A 19,320-nucleotide genomic window follows, 5' to 3' on the forward strand; every position below is an offset into this window, starting at 1 on the left:
TTCATACTGGGCAGGATGTGATACCCCAGTACTGTGGGATTCCCCCACCCTCCTGGCACCTCCCTGGCTGGGCCTGGCAAACCAAAAACTCCTTGGTCCAGAGTGGGCAGGGCTCAGGGACAACCAAACCAGCCCGGTGTTATCAACACCATTCTCACAGCCACCTCCAAACACAGCACTGCCCCAGCCAGGGGGAAAATCAACTCCACCCCAGCCCAGATCAGGACAATTCCCTCCAAAAAATCCTGCACTCAAGGTTAAAACTCACCAAGGAGCCTGTGAGCAGTGCAGGAACACAGAACACAGGGACTGAGCCTGAGGCCACGTCCCAGCACAGAGCACAGAGCACAGAGCTGCCCTTTGGTCTGGGCTCAGCTCCCCACCAGGAACCATCACTGCACAGACAATCCTGCTCCCCACCTCACCTGAAACACTGCCCAGGAGCTCTGCTGCAAATCATGGAACCCACCCAGTGTTTTCCTTTCCTTGGAATGTGCTCCCACCTGGACTCCCCTCCTTCCCCCCACCACATCAGCACCTGAATGAAACTGCTGCTGCAGCCTCCAGGACTTTCCTGGAAGCTCCAGAGGATCCTGAGAGCCTTGGAATTGCCAAGGAAAGCAGGCAGCACACAGCCCTTGCTGTGATGTAAGGCCCACAAGGTCATAAAGGGATTATCCCAGAATTTGCCAAATTACCATGTCCAGCCAGGTGTGAGGAAGAACAAACCCATTGTTCCCTGGTATTTTAGGAGTTAACATTATTAAAGCTTTGTTCTAGGACAGATTTTTAGGTGACCAAATGAGTGCTCACCACAGGTCCCTGCTCTTCTCCACCCCTCTGTACTCACCCAGCCCAGGCTGGGGCCCAGCTCAACATTAAACTCTCCTAATCTGGCTCCTGGGTTTAGGAAAAAAAGTGAAAGAAAACCCTGGAGCAGAGCTGGAGCAGCTAAAGCCTGACAGGATGGAGGATTAAACCTCTTCTGACTGGGGAAAGACAATCTGAGGAGCACAGACCGTGATGTCAGAACACATTTGTGCCTTTTAACATAAATAAATGAACAAGTGGAGGCTGGAGAGCCTGAGCTCTGCAGGCTGCTCCTCTCCCTCAGGAAAGCCAGCCTGTCTGGAGCCAGGGACATGGAACTCTCTCTGCTCTTGCCCAAAATCTTGGTGTCACACTCAAACATGGAACTGCGACACCAGGACGCCCTCAGGACCCTGTAAGTCTCACCCAGAGCTCATTTGTTCTGGAGCCTCAATAAATGAAGCTCCCTCACTTTACTATCCCCTTCTAAACAGTTACAAATCTTAAATAAAGTTCATGGAAGAAACAGCTATCTGTTTTCCCCTGGATATCACACACTTCTATTCCAACTCCACACCCCCAATCCCAGTTCTACCACTGCATTTTGGGAGCCTTCTCCACATCCCCAGGTCAATGCAGTGCTCTCTTGGGGCTCTGTGCCTTTCAACACAGAAAATCTGAAATTCTCAGCAGCCAGGGCTTCACCAGGTACCCTCAGCACTTCAGGGAAAAACAGATGAGAGAAATGAAGACATTCCAGGACCAAATCCTGAGGCTGGCCTGTGGTAACTGACCCTGCTTTAGGCTTCAGTCCTTCCCTGCTGGTCCAGGGTGGGGAAGCTGAACAGCTCCACTCAGGGCAACTTCTCCATCTCCTCACCAGGGTCTCGTTTGCATCTTGCCAAAGATTTAGATCATGCTCCTGACTGCTCTCCAGCTCTCCCAAAAAAGGGAAAAACCAATCTCCAAAGCAAGAGTAAGAAACTGCATCCCCCCATTGCCACGGAGGAGGAAATGAGTTCTGCCCAAGGAGCCCAGGCTGGGGCGTGCAGAGAGGGGAGAGGAGGGGCTGGAAAAGCCAGGAGACCCCAGAATCCCTGAATTACTGAGGCTGGAAAAGCCACCCCAGCCCCCTGAGTCCCAGCTCTGCCCAGTGCCCACCTTGTCCCAGCCCAGAGCACTCAGTGCCACCTCCAGGGCTCCTGGGACACCTCCAGGGATGGGCACTCACAGCCTCCCTGGGCAGCTCCTGCCAGTATTTAATAACCTTTCCATGAAGGAATTCCTCCTGAAATTGTGCTTCTGCCCCCCAGTATTTGTGCCTGAGCTCTCACAGAGTTTTAATTACTGAGCAAAGCCAAACGGCCTCGTTACCCCCAGCCCAAGGTCCTGGAGTTACTGGAATATGAGTTGGGAAAGGGATGCCCTAAAAACTAGAAAGTTAAACCCCAAGGTATCAACAGCAATGTCCAGGGATACACAGCTGGCAGGACACACTTCAGGGCCTTGTATTTCACACCAATATTGTGTCATGATTTTAGCACTGAGAAATCCTGGTGCTGAGATAGTTCAGGATCTGCAGCTTCTACAACAAAGGATTGCTTAAAAATACTCTCAAATCATATACAAGGTGTTAACATGTGCTCATGTTTCTCTGCTTCTGCAGTGCTAAAATAGAAATTAAATAAATAATACACATCTGAACTGCCCAAATTCCAAGTTTTATAATAATCCCTCTGCCCATCCCTCCTGCTCCTTTGGTGCCATTTAATAACTGTGTCAGCATAGAAAATTCAAGGTTACATCTCCTGTATTACAAGGCACCCAGTGCAATTCTAATCAAAGCAAATAAATGCCTTGAACAGAGCAGAACTCCCCATGCTGTGGTTCTGGAGGTTCTGTTTATTCTGAGGAATCACATCCCACCTTCCTCAGCACTGATGAGCAGCAGCATTAAAGCAAAAAGAGAAACCTTCTTCTGAAGAAGTCATCAGATTACCAAAGGTTTTCCTCTTCTATACAGCACAGATCAAGGCCACAAAACAAATAAAATCATCAAGGCACTGCTGGTCCCAGTGACAATTCCCACTTGGCCAGGGAGGGAACAGCACACAAGCAAAGGGAGCAATAATTTAAATTGTTCACTGGGAAAGAAACCCATTGCATGACCCCAAATCTCACTCTTTTCCCTTTCACACAGGGAAACATCTGTTTAAAAATCTTCTTTTCCTGCGAAGTTTTTGATAAAGTTCTTAACACAAATGAATGGGTGGTGTTCCACTTGAAACTCCTGGGGCAGTTCTGGGGTCCCCAGGTCCAAGACAGACCCTGGGGGGGTTGGAGTGTGACCAGGGCAGGGAACAGAGCTGGGCAGGGGCTGCAGAATCCCTGAGGGAGCTGGGCAGGGGCTGCAGAATCCCTGAGGGAGCTGGGCAGGGGCTGCAGAATCCCTGAGGGAGCTGGGAAGGGGCTGCAGAATCCCTGAGGGAGCTGGGCAGGGGCTGCAGAATCCCTGAGGGAGCCGGGCAGGGGCTGCAGAATCCCTGAGGGAGCTGGGCAGGGGCTGCAGAATCCCTGAGGGAGCTGGGCAGGGGCTGCAGAATCCCTGAGGGAGCTGGGAAGGGGCTGCAGAATCCCTGAGGGAGCTGGGCAGGGGCTGCAGAATCCCTGAGGGAGCTGGGCAGGGGCTCAGCCTGGAGCAAAGGAGGCTCAGGGGCCCTTGTGGCTCTGCACAGCTCCTGCCAGGAGGGCACAGCCGGGGGGGTCGGGCTCTGCTCCAGGGCACAGGGACAGGAGCAGAGGAAGGGCCTCCAGGGCAGGTTCAGGTGGAAATTGGGAATGTTCCCCCTGGAAGGGTTCTCCAGCCCTGGCACAGCTGCCCAGGGCATGGTGGAGTCCCCACTGCTGGAGGAATGTGACATCCATGTGGATGTGGCACTTGGGGACGTGGTCAGGGGTGGCCTTGGCAGTGCTGGGGGAGCTGCTGGGTTTGATGATCTCCAAGATCTTTTCCAACCTTAATGATTCCATGATTCTAAATATCAGCTGGGCTGGAAAGTGCTCAGCAGCAGCAGCAGCAGCAGCAGAGGCAGCAGCACGTTTTGGTACCATGCACACAACCAGCACAGCCAAAGAAATCCAAGTAAATAAAGCCTTGGGTCAGAACCCTGGGATTCAGCTGTCAAACATTCAGGAGATGATGAAGATTCCCATCTTCCAGTTCATCACCCACCTTTCCTGCTTGGCTCTGCCATCCCCCAGAGTGCTGGCACCTTGCACAGCTCTGCTATTTTGGGACACTGTTTGTGGAGCATGGCACCTCAGAATTTGGTCAGTGCTTCCTCTGAGAGCCCCAAAAGCACCAACTCCAACCATGAGTGTAAAGCACAGCCTCTCCTGTGGCCAGCAGGGCAAAAAGCAACAACCAGGGCTTGACCTGAGTCTTGGCTTTGGCAATAAGCGTGTCAGACTGAGGCCAGCAGCAGAGCAGGTCCTGTCCCAGCAGTGTCACAGCGAGCACAGATGTTCCAGCTGTGCCAGGGCACTTTTGGGGACACTTGGGACACTTACGTTCCACGGCAATTCCGTCCACGTGGCCTTTGCTTTTGGGCTCCTGGCTGCCAGGCCTGGCCTGCTCCTCATCATCCAGCAGGGGCACATAGTCTGTCTTGTCCACAGTCTCCCCCACCACGTCATCAAACTTCTCAGCCTCCAGCGTGGCGATGAAGTCTCTCTTCACCTCCTCCTCCACGTCAGGGGGCGGCTCCGTCAGAGCATCGGCCAGGCTCAGGGAGTGGTCCAGGTCAGCCATGCCTGAGCACCTGCAACCCAGCCAGGGACACAGAGACAGCTCCATCAGACACCTCTGCCCACGGTGTGCCCCTGGGCCTGCACAGCACACCTTTGTGCACTGCTCAGGAACTCCCAGATGTTTCTAAACCCCTCCAATGGATCAGAAATAAACTGGGATCATCTAAAGCAGGTTTAGCTCATGGATGTGACATTTCATGGGGTCTTTTATCAGAACCTTGAATAAAAAAGGTAAAAAATAATGCCCAGCACCTGGCCAGGGCAGCCATGGTGTGACACTGCCCTGGAACCCAGCAGGGAGACAGAGAATTCCATCTGAGATCTCTGCCCACTGCACGTCCCCTGTGCCTGTACACCAAACATTTGTGCAATGCTCAGGAATTCCCAGATGTTTCCAAACCCCCTTAATGGATCAGAAATAAACTGGGATCATCTAAAGCAGGTTTAGCTCACGGATGTGACATTTCATGCGGTTTTCTATCAGAACCTTGAATAAGAAAGGTAAAAAATAATGCCCAGCACCTGCCCCAGATCTGGAGTTAGTTAATGTCACCCCCGATCTGGAGTTAATGACACCCTAGATCTGGAGTTAATGTCACCCCAGATCTGGACTTAATGACACCCCAGATCTGGAGTTAATGTCACCCCAGATCTGGAGTTAGTTAATGACACCCCAGTTCTGGAGTTAATGTCACCCCAGATCTGGAGTTAATGTCACCCCAGATCTGGAGTTAATGCCACCCCAGTTCTGGAGTTAATGCCACCCCAGTTCTGGAGTTAATGACACCCCAGATCTGGAGTTAATGTCACCCCAGTTCTGGAGTTAATGTCACCCCAGTTCTGGAGTTAATGACACCCCAGTTCTGGAGTTAATGTCACCCCAGATCTGGAGTTAATGTCACCCCTGAGCAGCACAAATGACGCAAGGGAATTTAGTGCTGGGTTTGACTCCACCCAGCTCCCCTATGGAGATTAGGATTTTACATAATCTCTGATGTATACTTCAGTGCTGCTCCTGATCCCTCCCAGAGGGTCCTGCAGCACATCCATGTCCTCAGCAAACCTTGCTAATCCCAGCAAACCCCCTCCAGCCCTGGGATTTGGGAGGGAAAGTGACGTTTTAATAATGTTGACATGAAAAAAATACAGCAAAGTGCACACGTAGGCATTATATCCACAGCTATGAACTGGAAACAGGAGAAGTAACCACCAGTTATCCCTCCCTGATCTGCATCTCTATGTTCAATTTATTCCTGGCAAGAAGCTGAAAAAATGCACCTGAACTGACTCATCTGCAGCCTTCAGGTTGGCACAACACACACCCATCACCAGTTCCTTCCTTTTTCACTTTCCAGCCTTTTGAGGTCATCCTTGGCAACAAGAGCCAACAAAAGCTGCTGGAATGCACAGAAAGGCTTTGAAGGCTTTGTCCCCAGTCCCTCTCCAGCTCTCCTGGAGATCCTGGAGGGGCTCCAAGCTGCCCCTGCATGTCCCCTTGTCCAGGTGAGCATTCCCAGCTCTGCCAGCCCAGCTCCAGCCTCTCCTTAGGAACACCAGGAGCTGCTGCCACAGAGCTGCAGCCACAGGGACACAAGGGACACTTGTTGTGCTGGGTCAGGAGGGGTGACCCAAGTGGCCACTGTGCAGCAGCCCAGGCCTGCAGCCTTCCATGGGGTGGCAGAACACAGATCCTCTTGTTCCCAAAAAACAAAGGCTCCTACTCCTTGAACTCCAGGAAATTCTGTGTCAGCACTGCAGGGCCAGCACATACCTACAGGCTCCAGCCTCACATTCCTTGGGAACAATGGGGTCCCACTGACAGTGGTGTTTCTGTCCTTCCAGGCAAGTCTATTATGGAAAATAATTCAGTCCAAGCTCTTCTTTTTCATTCTTTGAACAATGAAAGGTCAGGCTTGCAGGCAGAGCACACTTCAGGCAGCAACTGCAGTTCTTGGTGGTTTAGATAAAGGCCCTGAGTCACAGCTTGGAAATCCAGAGGTGAAAAGTTTGGAGCTCTTCACCCCCTGTGCAGGGTCACAGTTGAATGAATTATGGTCAGTAAAAAAAAACCATTTCATATTAAAATGAAAAAGGCTTATAAAAAGGTTTTTTTCAGAGTTCCTGACTATTTTAAGACAAACCATCATCCAGATGTGCACACAACTGGCTGCATCACCCTGCAGGGAGCACCAGCCAGGGAAGGCACTTCCAGAAGTTTCATCCCTGCACTGACCAGTCTCCTTCAAGGAATAAATGGGGCTCAGACAGAGCCAATTTTTCAGGCACATCCTCCTTTGTTTTCAACTCACAAGTGAACTGATGGCTTTAGGTCACTGAGCCTCGATGTGCAGCGATGAACATTTAATCATCATCTTCTGAAAATGTCATTTAGCATCAGAAGGAAAAACAATATTTACATTTCCCAGCAAGCTGCATCATGAGCACAGAGTGACTGAGGCTGGAAAAGTCCCCTGAGTCCATCCAGCACGGCCAGGGCCACGACCAACCCTGTCCCCAAGTGCCACATCCACAGGGATTTTAAATCCCTTCACCAGTGGGGACTCCAGCACTGCCCTGAGCACTGTGCCAGGGCTGGACAGACTTTCTGGGGAAGGAATTTTCCCAATATCCAGCCTGAGCCTCCCCTGGCCCAGCTGGAAGCTGTTTCCCCCCCTGTCCTGTGCCTGTTCCCTGGATGTGGAGGTGGCTGCACTCCATGGAAGAGCTGCCATGAAATAAATGGGATTTGGGGGGCTTGTGGCACTGCCAGTGCTGCTAGTTCAGGTGTGCACAGGAACTGGGACACTGGAGTGATCCACTTTCTAGGGAAAAACAATAATGAGGCTATGCAGCCCTATCAGCAGGACATTTCCTTGGCCATATTTAGCTAAATAGGGAATGTAGGAAGGATGTACAAAAATAAACCAGTGTACCTAAGAAAAGGCATTTTAAATACAGCACTGGTGTCCCAGACAGGCAGGAGCACCTGGCACAGACTGCAGGGATCCCTCCTCAGCCCAGGTGGGCTCCAAGGACAGCCACAACCCTGGGAATTCCTCCTTTTCCCTCTCTGCTGTTACAGCAGCCAAATTCCCAGATTCCCTGTCTAAGGCAAGAGGAAAATAAGGATATTGCAGGGATTGTGCCCAAGGGCAGAGAGCAAATCCTGGAGCATATCCATGTGTTGAGCAGCTTAGAGAGACAGATGCTTCCCACCCCATTTCCATCCATATCAGAGCTGCCTGGGAAGCACTAAAGGATCCTCAGCAAGATGCACCTCACTCCCCTGCCTCCCCAGCTCTGCAAATCACACACCAACAGAGCACAGGGAAGGTGAATTCTGGCATTAACCTTGGGGTGAAAGAGAACAACTGAGGAGTGACAGAGATTTCTGAAGGCAGAGGTTTAAGAATGCACTGAAATTCCTCATGGAAAGGGGGGTCAGGCTCTGAACTGCCCAGGCAGGTTTGGAGTGCCCATCCCTGGAGGTGTCCCAGGAACACCTGGAGGTGGCACTCAGAGCTCTGGGCTGGGGACAGGGAGGGGATGGGGCTCCATGGGCTGGGAGGGCTTTTGCAGCCTCAGGGATTCAGGGATTGTGAATCATTGTTCAGCTGCCCAGGTCCTCGTGCTGTTAAATCAGCAGAGGGAGGGGAGCAGCCGTGGGTGACACCAACCTGACTCCAGGTTTGTACCCAGAACAGCCTCCAAGGACAGCCCAGCCCTCCCAGACAACAGCAAAGGGAGGAGTTTGCTCCAAGGAAAGGCGTGGAAGGAGCAGAACAGCCCTGCCACAGTGACAGGGCAAGGAGAAGGGGTTTCCTGCAGCCACACATTCCAGGAAACCTTCAAAGCACCCCAAAGCAAATCCATCCTGTTCCTTGAACTCACACATTATTTTTACACAGGAGAGTTGTTGAGATCTCTCCTGTTCCAGGCACAGCTGATCTGTTACACTCAGGGTTTGCTCCATCTGCTCTTCTCCAGCTCAGAATCTCTGTGTACTTACTCAGTGAGTAACCTGTTTGCCGGGGTAAACAAAATCCATCTCTCCTCAGCTAATCTGAACAACTCAGCAGGGTTATTTTAACCCCTTACCCTCCATCCTGGTGTCTTGTTCCAAAGTGTTCTAACTCTTCACTGGATTTTAGTCTCAGCTGCCTCATCCCTGGAAGTGCCCCAGACTGGTTTGGGTTGGAAGGACTCAAATCCCACCCAGTGCCACCCCTGCCATGGGCAGGGACACCTCCCACTGTCCCAGGGTGCTGCCAGCCCTGTCCAGCCTGGCCTTGGGCACTTTTGGGCATCAGGAGCATCAACAACTTCTCAGGGTGTCGAGAACTTCTCTTCAGCCACTTCCTCACCCAGGTGTTGCTTCAGGTGAGCCCCTGGAACACCTTCCCAGAGCCACCACCCCACTCAGCACCCTCTGGAAAAGGAGGCAAACCAAAGCCTGCATGAGCCACAGCCTGACATTCCCATCCAGGGAAGAGCAGAATTTATTTCCTCAACTTTGTGCCTCCATTTTGCAGCTTCCCTGCCTGCTCTGTTGTGTTCCTGCCTCCAGGCACGCACAGGCTTGGAATTTCAAGTTATGATCAGTCTGACCCAGATTCTGAGTTCTTGTCTGAAGACAGAGAAAGAGGAGAGCTGGCACGGGGATGCTGCCCAAAAACCCAAACCTGACAGCCTGTCAAGTGTCCCAGCACAATGACACTCAGTGTGGGACACTGCCTGCCCTCCCTGGCACTCCTGCCACAGGGAATGCTGGGGTTGGTTTTCCCACAGGGGCTCACCCAGGGACCTGGTGATGCCTTGTGCAGGCTGACCCAGAGCAGAGGCTGGACAGAGCTAAAGAATAAAGCAGGGATTTATTAAAAGGCCTCCATGGATGCACCTTGGGCAGCACAAGAGCCCAGCCAGGGCTGCACCCAAGATGAACCAAAATGGCCCCAAAATGCACCAGCGCTCCCGGGCTCTCTCCCTGGGATCAGTTCTGCTCCATTTGCATCTTGCAGTTCATTGTCCCATTCCAGCTTTAGCCCCTGCAGTCCCACCCTGCTTGTTTTTCTCTCTCCAGCCCACAGGGTTTGTGCTCTTGGGCTGAGATTTGGATCATTTGTCCTTGGTGCCCAGCTGGAGCAGGAATTGTTTTGTCTCCCTGCTCTGTGCACAGAGCTCAGCATGCCCTGATGTGAAGCTCAGACCCACACACTGAAGCAGCACAGAACCTGAAAATATAAAAGCCAAAGCCTGAGGCCTCACTGACAGCCCTGCAGTGACAGTGACACAGCATTCCAGCCCCAGAGCCCTGCCAGGCTCCCTCCATGGCTCCATCCTGCTCCAAACAGGCTGGAGCCAGCCCCTGGCCCAGCACCTTCCTGCCAGAGAGGGAAGAGAATCCTGCTCCCATCCAGGAGGAGCAGGGAAGGAACACTTCCTCCCTTTTGCTGGTTTAAAGGAGACCCTGATGTCCACACATCCATTATTCCATCAGATCCACTTGCTCCTTTAAAATTAGCTCCTAACTCCATCCCAAATTAAATGCCTGGCTGGGAGGAACAGGGACAGCTCATAATTCCCATTTCTCCTGGGTAAGTCAGGTTGCTTTTCTTAGCTGTGAGTGTTGGGAGCACTCAGCCGTGGCTGCTGAGGAAACAGGAGAGCAGAGATCTGCAGAGTCATCCTCCTTGAGAGCCCTGGAATCCATGGAAAGATTTCTGCATCCATCCTCCCAGGGGAGAGGACACAGCCACCGCCTGGGCCGCCGACGTTCCTCACATTCCCTGGCTGGGCACAAAAATCTGTGACCCAATCTGTGCATTTTTTATATTTTGGCACAGTCTAAACCAATGGGATTCACTTATTTATTGTTTTAAAGTGCAACACAGCAAGAGCTCTGCTTTGTGGCTGTTTCTGGAGTCACAGGAAATCCCACAGATCACCAGAAGCTTCTTAGAGGCAGAGAGATGGAGGCTGAGAGATCTTTAATAAAATCTTCCCAACACTTAAAATCACACTCAGCTCAAGTGCTGGAAAAACCAGCCTCAGAAAGGGTGACCTGGATGCCAGAATCATATCAGGCATGAATATGATGAAGGAGGAGGAGGATGAAGGAGGAGGATGTGCAGGTACCACCCCTGGCAGAGGGAAGGTCTCCAGTTTTTGGGATGCTCCAGACCTGCTGGACCAGCTCAAGCACCTGATGGCATCATCAAAGCAGGATTAATTAGGAGATTCCAGATATTTCCACAGCAAAATCAAACCAAACTTCAGCTTGGAGGTGTTGCTGAGACCAGAGTGAGCTGGCAGCTTCCTCAGAGCTCCTGGGAGAGCAGGCAGGGAGGCAGCACATCAAATATTCCTGATTTCTAGTGCATGTTTGCACTGCCAGCAAATGAGGATTTCAGGGAGAGTCACAGAGCCACCCTCTCCTTCAGACCATCCAGAAATACAGCAAGGGATTTTCCAGCTATTATTTATAGGCTTAAATGACTGCTGCCCTCCTGTGTGAGAGACAAGAGACAGGGCAGGACCAGAGGAGGCAGATTTGGGGACAAAGAGAGCATGTTTGGGGCATTTGATGATTTTTAGTTTGGACTCCTAAAACAGACAAAGCACTTGCAGAGTTGTTTCCCTTCTCAGCACAAATTCCCTGAGCCTTCTGGCTCACTTTAATCTGTCAGAATAAATGCAGTCAGCCCCAGAGCCTCCAGGCTGCTACAGAAAAGCCAGAAATGCACAAGTAAAAGGAAAACAGTTCCTACTATTGCCTCCACAAGGGAACACATGGACAACACAGGTATTTCCACCCAGGAATCCCAGATTCCCCCTTCCAGTGCCTGGAGGGGCTCCAGGAGAGCTGGAGAGGGATTGGGGACAAGGCATGGAGGGACAGGAGCCAGGGAATGGCTCCCAGTGCCAGAGGGCAGGGATGGATGGGACATTGGGAATTGGGAATTCCTGGCTGGGATGGAATTCCCAGAGCAGCTGTGGCTGCCCCTGCATCCCTGGCAGTGCCCAAGGCCAGGCTGGACAGGGCTTGGAGCAGCCTGGGACAGAGGGAGGTGTCCCTGCCATGGCAGGGGTGGCACTGGGTGGGCTTTGAGGTTTTTTCCAACCCAAACCAGTCTGGGATTCCAGGACTGTGACCATGAAACAGCTCTGCAGGCTTCACACGGATCTCAGGCACTTCCACAATCCCTTTATGGCCACACAGCAGACAATAAACAGGAAGTTTTAAGTTCTCACTTCAGATGGGTTTAATGAAGTCTCAGCAGGATCCCAAAGCTGAGGCAGAACTGCAGCCCTGATTGCTTCCCCCTCTCACTGTCTGCTCCAGCCACTTCCCCTCCACATCTGGCACCTCCCTCCTTCCACCTCTCAGGTCAGGAACAACCTCTCCCACCTGGCCCTTCCAGCACAGGGAAATCTGAGGCTCCTCAAGGTGCCCATCAATTGTAGGGTTTCATTCCTTAGGGATTTGGAGCCATTTTTCTGTTTCAAGCATTGGTTTTGCTGTTATTGGTACTGCAAATAAACTCAATTTGCTGCATCCCAGCAAACTGATGATGATTTCTTAATGATGATTTCTGCTCCATGATCAGAAACATTCTCATCAGCTCCATTTCCCTTAGGAAAGCACTGATAAAGCCACTGAGCTGTGCCTTCCTCACCATCAATTATTCAGATGCCACATGAATTAGCAGAGCCTGGCAGCAGACAACTCCAGCATCCCTGCCTCGCTGGGAATGTTAAAAAGATTCTCTCCATTGCTGGAGATTTGAGGAAATTTCTATTTTCTCCCTGCCTCGCAGCCACTCGTGGCTTGGAGAGCTTCAATTTCATGGAATGATGCAGTCTCCAAGGAGAACCAGGCACAAATCCCACTGCAGCCAGAGGCAAGTTGTAAAACAAGCTCCTCTCTCTATATGTGGAGCTCCTACTCACTGTCAGCTCAAAAGCCATTACTGAGGGTGGCCTGAAGGCTGCCAGACCAGCATCTCCCAGATTTACTACAGCAGCTCCCACCTGCTCTTTTTAAATGTTCATTCAAATGTTCATTCATACTGAAATTATTTGTATTTGGTTCAACAACAAAAAAAAAAGGAACATTTTTTCTTTAAAGTACAGGGACTTTAAGGAAAGTGCAGGACCAGAAGGGCACCCAGGGGAGGCAACAGCAACCAGGGATGACTCAAGGCTCCTTGAGTCCAGCTGTGGTTTGGTTGATATGGGGGTGTCAGTCAAAGGCTGGGAGTCTGTGATTCTGTGAATTTCTGTGAAACTGCAGAGTGCATCCCAGGAACATCCCACAGCCCAGGCACCCATAAAAACTGCACTGGAGCTGCAAGAGTGCTGCAAGAGCTATGGCAACACCAAACCCCACAGGACACTGCACATTTAGAGCTGGAACAAGCCCAGGCTGACAGGGCTGCTGCAGGAGGGTGCTTCCAAGGAACCCAGCCTTATCCATGGCCCAATGGATGCTCCATGAGCCTCTCAGCTCTGCAGTGAGCTCTTCCAGAGGAGCTCCAGGCTGTGCACTGCTCAAACACAGCCTGTGCCCCAGCCAGAACACATTTCACACACTGTGCTCCTTGAGGCACCTGGGGCACTCCAGCCTTTACCTGCTGTGATTCCACAGGAATGGATCTCACCACACACCTCACTGCTGTGATCCTGGCACAGGCCAAAACCTGCCAGCACCCAGAGCCTCTGCCACTGCCTCTTCCCATCTTGGTGCCAGTGCATCCCACAAAGAATCCCCTCCAAAGAGCTGCAGCACAGCCCCACAGAGCCAGGATCCCTGCACACCCCAGCACATTCCACTGAACATTTCCTGGGGAAGGGCTTTTACAGGATTTCTGTGAGCCAGAGAGGATCCTTGTTTACCCCAGAGAGGATCCATGCTTACCCCTGAAAGAATTTCCTACCAAGGTCATTGACAAAGAAACCAAGAAGGAAAGAAGGATAAATAAGAGAAACCTGCAACTGCCTTTGTTTGTCTCTCCTGACCAATGAGAAAAGTGTAAACTCACTTTTGTAAGTTTTGTAAGAATGTATAAAAAGCATGCATGCTGTAATAAAAAGGGTTTGAAGCCTCCTGGGAATGAAGTGTGTTGCTTGGTATTGTCTCTGTTTCAACTACAAGAGTTTCCCTCTCTCACAGCACAGTTGCCTGGAGAGCACTGGTGCCATCACTGCCAGGTGTGATGGAAGGTTCCAGGTCTCCACACAAAGGGATCACTGTGGCCAGGGTTGTTGCTAGCAGAGGAAAGGGAGCAGAGAAATAAATACCAGGACTTCGAGGAATTCCAGTGGTGGGTAACATGAATATTACATGCCCCTGATTAACATTATTTTCAACTCAGTAAAAGCAGTTTAAAAATAAAGTTTATATTCTGCACTTATGCAAAATAGAAGTAATTAGCTGGAGTCAGATCTCTGTCAAAGATCAAGGCAGAAGGAATATCCAAATGCAAGGGAACCGGGGAGAATCCCTGTTTGAGCAGAGTGTGGCTCTGAATACACACACAGACACACACAGACACACACAGACACACACACAGACACACACACAGACACACACACAGACACACACAGACACACACAGACACACGTGTTTGTGTGCAGGTACCTGGTGTCATGGAATGCTGTCACAGGATGGTTTGGCTTGGAGGGCCCTCAAAGCCCACCCAGTGCCACCCCTGCCATGGCAGGGACACCTCCCACTGTCCCAGGTGCTCCAAGCCCTGCCCAGCCTGGCCTTGGGCACTGCCAGGGATCCAGGGGCAGCCTCAGCTGCTCTGGACACCTGTGCCAGGGGCTGCAGCTCCCTCCCAGCCAGGCCTCTGGAACTCAGCATTTCCATGGCACAGATGCCCTGTTTGATCTCAGTTCAGGTGCACTGAGAGCTCTGCAAACTCTCATTTCAGACTCTCACCTGCAGCTTTTCCATCAGTTCCCTCTGGCCCCGTTTCAGCCTCCCCTGTGCTGAGGTGAGGAGATTGCAGAAGCAGGCTGTGTTATCAGGGCACTCCACAGCAACTCCTGCTGCTCTCAGGCTTTGGGGAGCCACACTCTGCCCAAGAGCTCAGACAGAAAACTCCAGACACCCAGGAGAGCAGCCCTGCCACATTCCTGGGAATTACAGTTCCTGCAATGGCTCTGCACTTGCCCAAAAGCCTGAGGGGGGTTTTGCAACTTCCCTGTGGAAGGCAGCACCGGAGAGGCAGCACCAGAGAGGCAGCTCAGCCCCAGAGAGGGCCCTGAGCCACCTCCCAAACCCTCCAGTGACACCACACTGACCACCAGGGCTGCCCAAAGCCACCACACTGACAACAGGGAAGGCACAATTGCTCCAGCTGCCCTCCTGTCCAAATCCCTGGAAGGAGAAGCTGAAGGAATCCCTCCTGGAGCAGCCAGAGTGTTCCTGGAGCCAGAGCAGCCTTGGAGAAGGAGGGCTGGTGGGAAGGGGGAGGCTCACACAGGGAGAGGGCTGGAGGCCAGCACAGCCACAACTGGATGAAAAGCAGAGCTGGGAGGCTGTAGGAATGTCAGGCTGAGCAGAGAAGAGTCATACAACTGCAAAGAAATCACCCCAGCACTCAGAGTCCCCTCCAGCTGCACCCATTCCCAAAAAAGATCTGTGGCACCTACCCATGCCAGCAAAGACCCTTTCACTATGGGTAATCATGGCTGAGATAAGAGCACAGCACCCTCCTGCAGATTCCCTCCCTTTGGGCAATGGCAGAGGCATCCAGCACTCAGCAGGATGGGGTAAGACTGTCCAAGCTGGGTTGCTCCATCCTGAGCTGTACCCTTTCCAAGCTGATAAAAAGTCACATTAATAAACTTGCCTTAAGTTACAGAGAGAGGTGCTCTGCCAGAGCAGCTTCACTGGGAGGACAAGAATAACTTTCCTCTAAGCCCCAGCAGGGATTAGGGACTCTAGAAGGTGGGGATTAATGCTCTTGGCTGGCCTTCAAAAAAGCCACATGGAAGATGAGTTCATAGATAATAACTGTGAGGGACTTTCAAGTGTCGAGCTCTGCACAGGCCTACCAGCACTGAAGCAAGAGCCCTAAAAAGGACTCCAAAAATCAAATATTTATCTAAGGGGGAAAGCAGAGTCTGCCCACCTTCTGCCCAGACCTGGAAGTTTTAGCTCCCAAGTGAGCAGCAGTAAAAAGGCAGCCCCCAGAGCCCTGCAGGTCTCAGGGCCTCGCAGCAGAGGGGATTTCTTGTGCTGCTTCCCCAGAGAGGCAGCACCAAAAAAGGAGAGTTTCATCAATCATGGGGGAAGAGGCTCCTGGCTGCTCCTGGCACAGGGAAGGAGCAGTGGGGGCAGGGGAGGAAAGGGCTGTTTGCAAAGCACTTTCTCTGGAGGATGCTGGGCTGAGCCCCAGCCCCAGCAGCTGCTCTGTCAGCTGCTTTCCTTTAATAGCAGGGCCAGGGAGGAGCTGGGTCCCACCTCCCCCCCAGGGCAAAGCCACAGCACCAGGGCAGCCTGGCCGTGCCCGCAGAGATCCTGCCCTGGCACAGCCCTGGCAGAGGGCATCACCCCACAGTTCTCATCTTCACCTCCTCTTCTTCCTCCCGCAGCACCACCTCACTGCCACAGCCTGGGCACCACAGCTGGGAGCACAAAAAGGACAAGTTCCACCACAAAAGTTCACCTCAGCCCCTCCAAATTCATCCCATTCCACGTTTGTCTCACAGACATTTCTCCCCAGAATAATGGATTTTGTTCCCACGTGAGAATTTGGGTGTTCATTTCTAAGATGGGATGAAAACTGTACAGCACCAACACTGCAAGGACAAACCCAGAGATGAGAATGAGTTCAAGTCATGCTGTGAGAAAGAAATTCAGAGGTTCAGACTGACCTAATTACAGTTTGAGCACCACTGTGCAGGCCCTCAGTGCCTTCATCAACTCCCAGTTCTGCCTTCTGTATATATAATAATATATAAATATGTGTATATACACGTCTGAGAGTGTAGGAGGGGAAGGAAGGTCAGAGAGGACAAATTCTGAATTAATTCTGGGGATCAGGCACAGGCTGGACACCACCTCTGCTTCCAGCCACTCCTCACAGGCTCCACTCCTTTCCCTGCACAGAACAATTCCAGTTGTGTCAGTGACTGTACCAGAGCAGCTGCTTCACTTTTAATTAAAACAAGCCCTTCTCCTGACAGCTTAATTACAGAGCACCAGAACCTGCCCATCAGGACACAGGACTGGAAGCTTCCACATGAGAAAGTTGAGTGCAGAATTATTTTCATTCATGGCAACTCAGCACCAGCTTGGTGTTCCAGAGGAGGGGAACAGGGGAAACCTGGCAATGCTTTTTCAAGGGGGATTTGTCAGGAGAAAACAATATTTTAAAGCTTTAAACACAACTGGAAGGTTAAAAAGCTTTGGAAGAATAAACCTAAGTATCTCTAGACCAAGGAATGAGTTTTAGCTATTTGTAAATTCTGCAAGACCTTGGCTACAGCGAGTGAGGGACTGCAGGGGCTCTGAAGAGTGTGGCTTTGCAAACTCCCAGAAAACAGACAAAGAATCTGCCCCAGAGAACCTGGGAATGGGACAGACACACACTGGGAACGGGACAGACACACTGGGAATGGGACAGACACACACTGGGGATGGGACAGACAGACTGGGAACGGGACAGACACACACTGGGAATGGGACAGACACACACTGGGAACGGGACAGACACACACTGGGAATGACACAGACACACACTGGGAATGGGACAGACACACACTGGGAATGACACAGACACACACTGGGAACGGGACAGACACACACTGGGAATGGGACAGACAGACTGGGAATGGGACAGAGACACACTGGGAACGGGACAGACACACACCGGGGATGGGACAGACACACACTGGGAACGGGACAGACAGACTGGGAATGGGACAGACACACACTAGGGATGGGACAGACACACACTAGGGATGGGACAGACACACACTGGATACGGGACAGACAGACCGGGAACGGGACAGACAGACTGGGAATGGCACAGACACACACTGGGAACGGGACAGACACACCTGGAACGGGACAGACAGACCGGGGACGGGACAGACACACCTGGAACGGGACAGACACACACTGGGGAATGGGACAGACAGACTGGGAATGGGACAGACACACACTGGGAACGGGACAGACACACACTGGGAACGGGACAGACACACCTGGAACAGGACACACAGACTGCGGATGGGACAGACAGACTGGGCTGCTGCAGAGGGCAGGGGCTGCCCTTTGGAAACCACAACAAAGCTGTGGGGAGGCTCTGACAGGGCAGAGCAAATGCTCTGTTGGTGCCTGGCTCTGTGACCACGCTGGGGACCTGCTCCTGCTCCATGGGGATGTGTCAGGGACCTGCTCCTGCTCCATGGGGATGTGTCAGGGACCTGCTCCTGCTCCATGGGGATGTGCCCAGGGCCCACACACAAGCACCTCCCCACTCCATCCAGGGGGATTTTCAGGCCAGGAACCAAATTCCCTCCTTTTCTGTGGAGGCCACTCAGGTGCTCAGAAATTCATGGAGAATTAAAATCCCTGACCCCATTTAGGGTGGGAGCAGAACACACCAGGAAGGCTCCAAGCTGTGGAGCCTGCTCCTGACTGCTCTGGGATATTTCTGTTCCTGTCTCTGTTAAGGACACCTTTGGGATATCCCTGTTCCTCACTCTGCTCCTGACTGCTCTGGGATATCCCTGCTCCTGACTCTGTTCCTGACTCTGTTAAGCCCAGCTCTGGGATATCCCTGTTCCTGCCCCTGCTGAGGACAGGCTCTCCTGTTTGGGATATCCCAGCCAGCCTTTACACACTGGTGTGTCACTACAACATGCTCAAAAAGGGCTTTTTGCACCACCTTTGGCAATTCCATGTATGGATCTTGTTCATCTTGGGGCAGCTCCACAACTGATGCAAGGGGATTAACCACATTCCACATTAACAGGAATTACTCCTAAGTAGGGATATTTGTGCCTACACACAGGTGAGAAAGGCAAAACTCTGGAATCCTTTTAAACCAAGGTAGGAGCCTGTGGGAACTTAGGGCAAGGGGGATATTCCTCTGATTGCTCTGGGGGACCCTGAACCCCAGAAAAACACTGCCTTTGACTCCCACTTGGGAAGAAGGCTTCTAGGATTTCTAGATAAACTAGAAATTACAAAAGTGTAAGATAGATAAGAGAAATTATCTATTGTAGTGCATCACTGAGGTGAGAAATTTAGGTTTAGGGTGTTTTAGTATATTTTAGTATGAAGTTAAGATTATGTTAAGATTATTAGTATGGAGGACAAAGTGGTGGCCTGAGGTGCTTCTCCTTCTTCTGACTGATGAACCCAGCAGGCTCTGGAAGCACCTCTCATGCTCAGCAGCAAGGAGAGCTGCAGGTGCAGGCCAGCCCCTCCTGCCTGGGGCCCTGCAGCTCATCCCTGCAGCCAGGGGTGTAGGGGGATAGAATATAAGAAAATAAAGATAGTGTAGAAAGTAATCTTACCCCCAAGGAGCTGCAGCTGGGCCAATTCTCAAAGACTAGGGCAGGCCTGACTTTACCAGGCCACAGCTGTACCCAATGAGAAGAAGATGCTATAACAGAGTGGGTGGGCCTTGAGAAGGGAACTGGAGTCAGTGGCTGCTTTGTGAAGAGGAAAGA

General features: G+C 51.7%; 1 protein-coding gene across 6 annotated transcripts in view; it reads right to left on the reverse strand.

Moving 5' to 3' along the window:
* Positions 1-19,320, reverse strand: part of MAP4 (microtubule associated protein 4) — a 152,438-nt gene that overhangs the window by 99,185 nt on the left and 33,933 nt on the right. For all 6 annotated transcript variants that reach the window (XM_077179421.1, XM_077179393.1, XM_077179312.1 and 3 more), the window contains one exon: positions 4,381-4,631. In XM_077179421.1, coding sequence (XP_077035536.1) covers positions 4,381-4,621 — 241 coding nt within the window. In that variant the 5' untranslated portion in view covers positions 4,622-4,631. The remainder of the gene's footprint in view (positions 1-4,380; positions 4,632-19,320) is intronic.

The sequence above is a fragment of the Agelaius phoeniceus genome, chromosome 1 (assembly GCF_051311805.1).
Source record: "Agelaius phoeniceus isolate bAgePho1 chromosome 1, bAgePho1.hap1, whole genome shotgun sequence".
NCBI classification, from domain to species: domain Eukaryota; kingdom Metazoa; phylum Chordata; class Aves; order Passeriformes; family Icteridae; genus Agelaius; species Agelaius phoeniceus.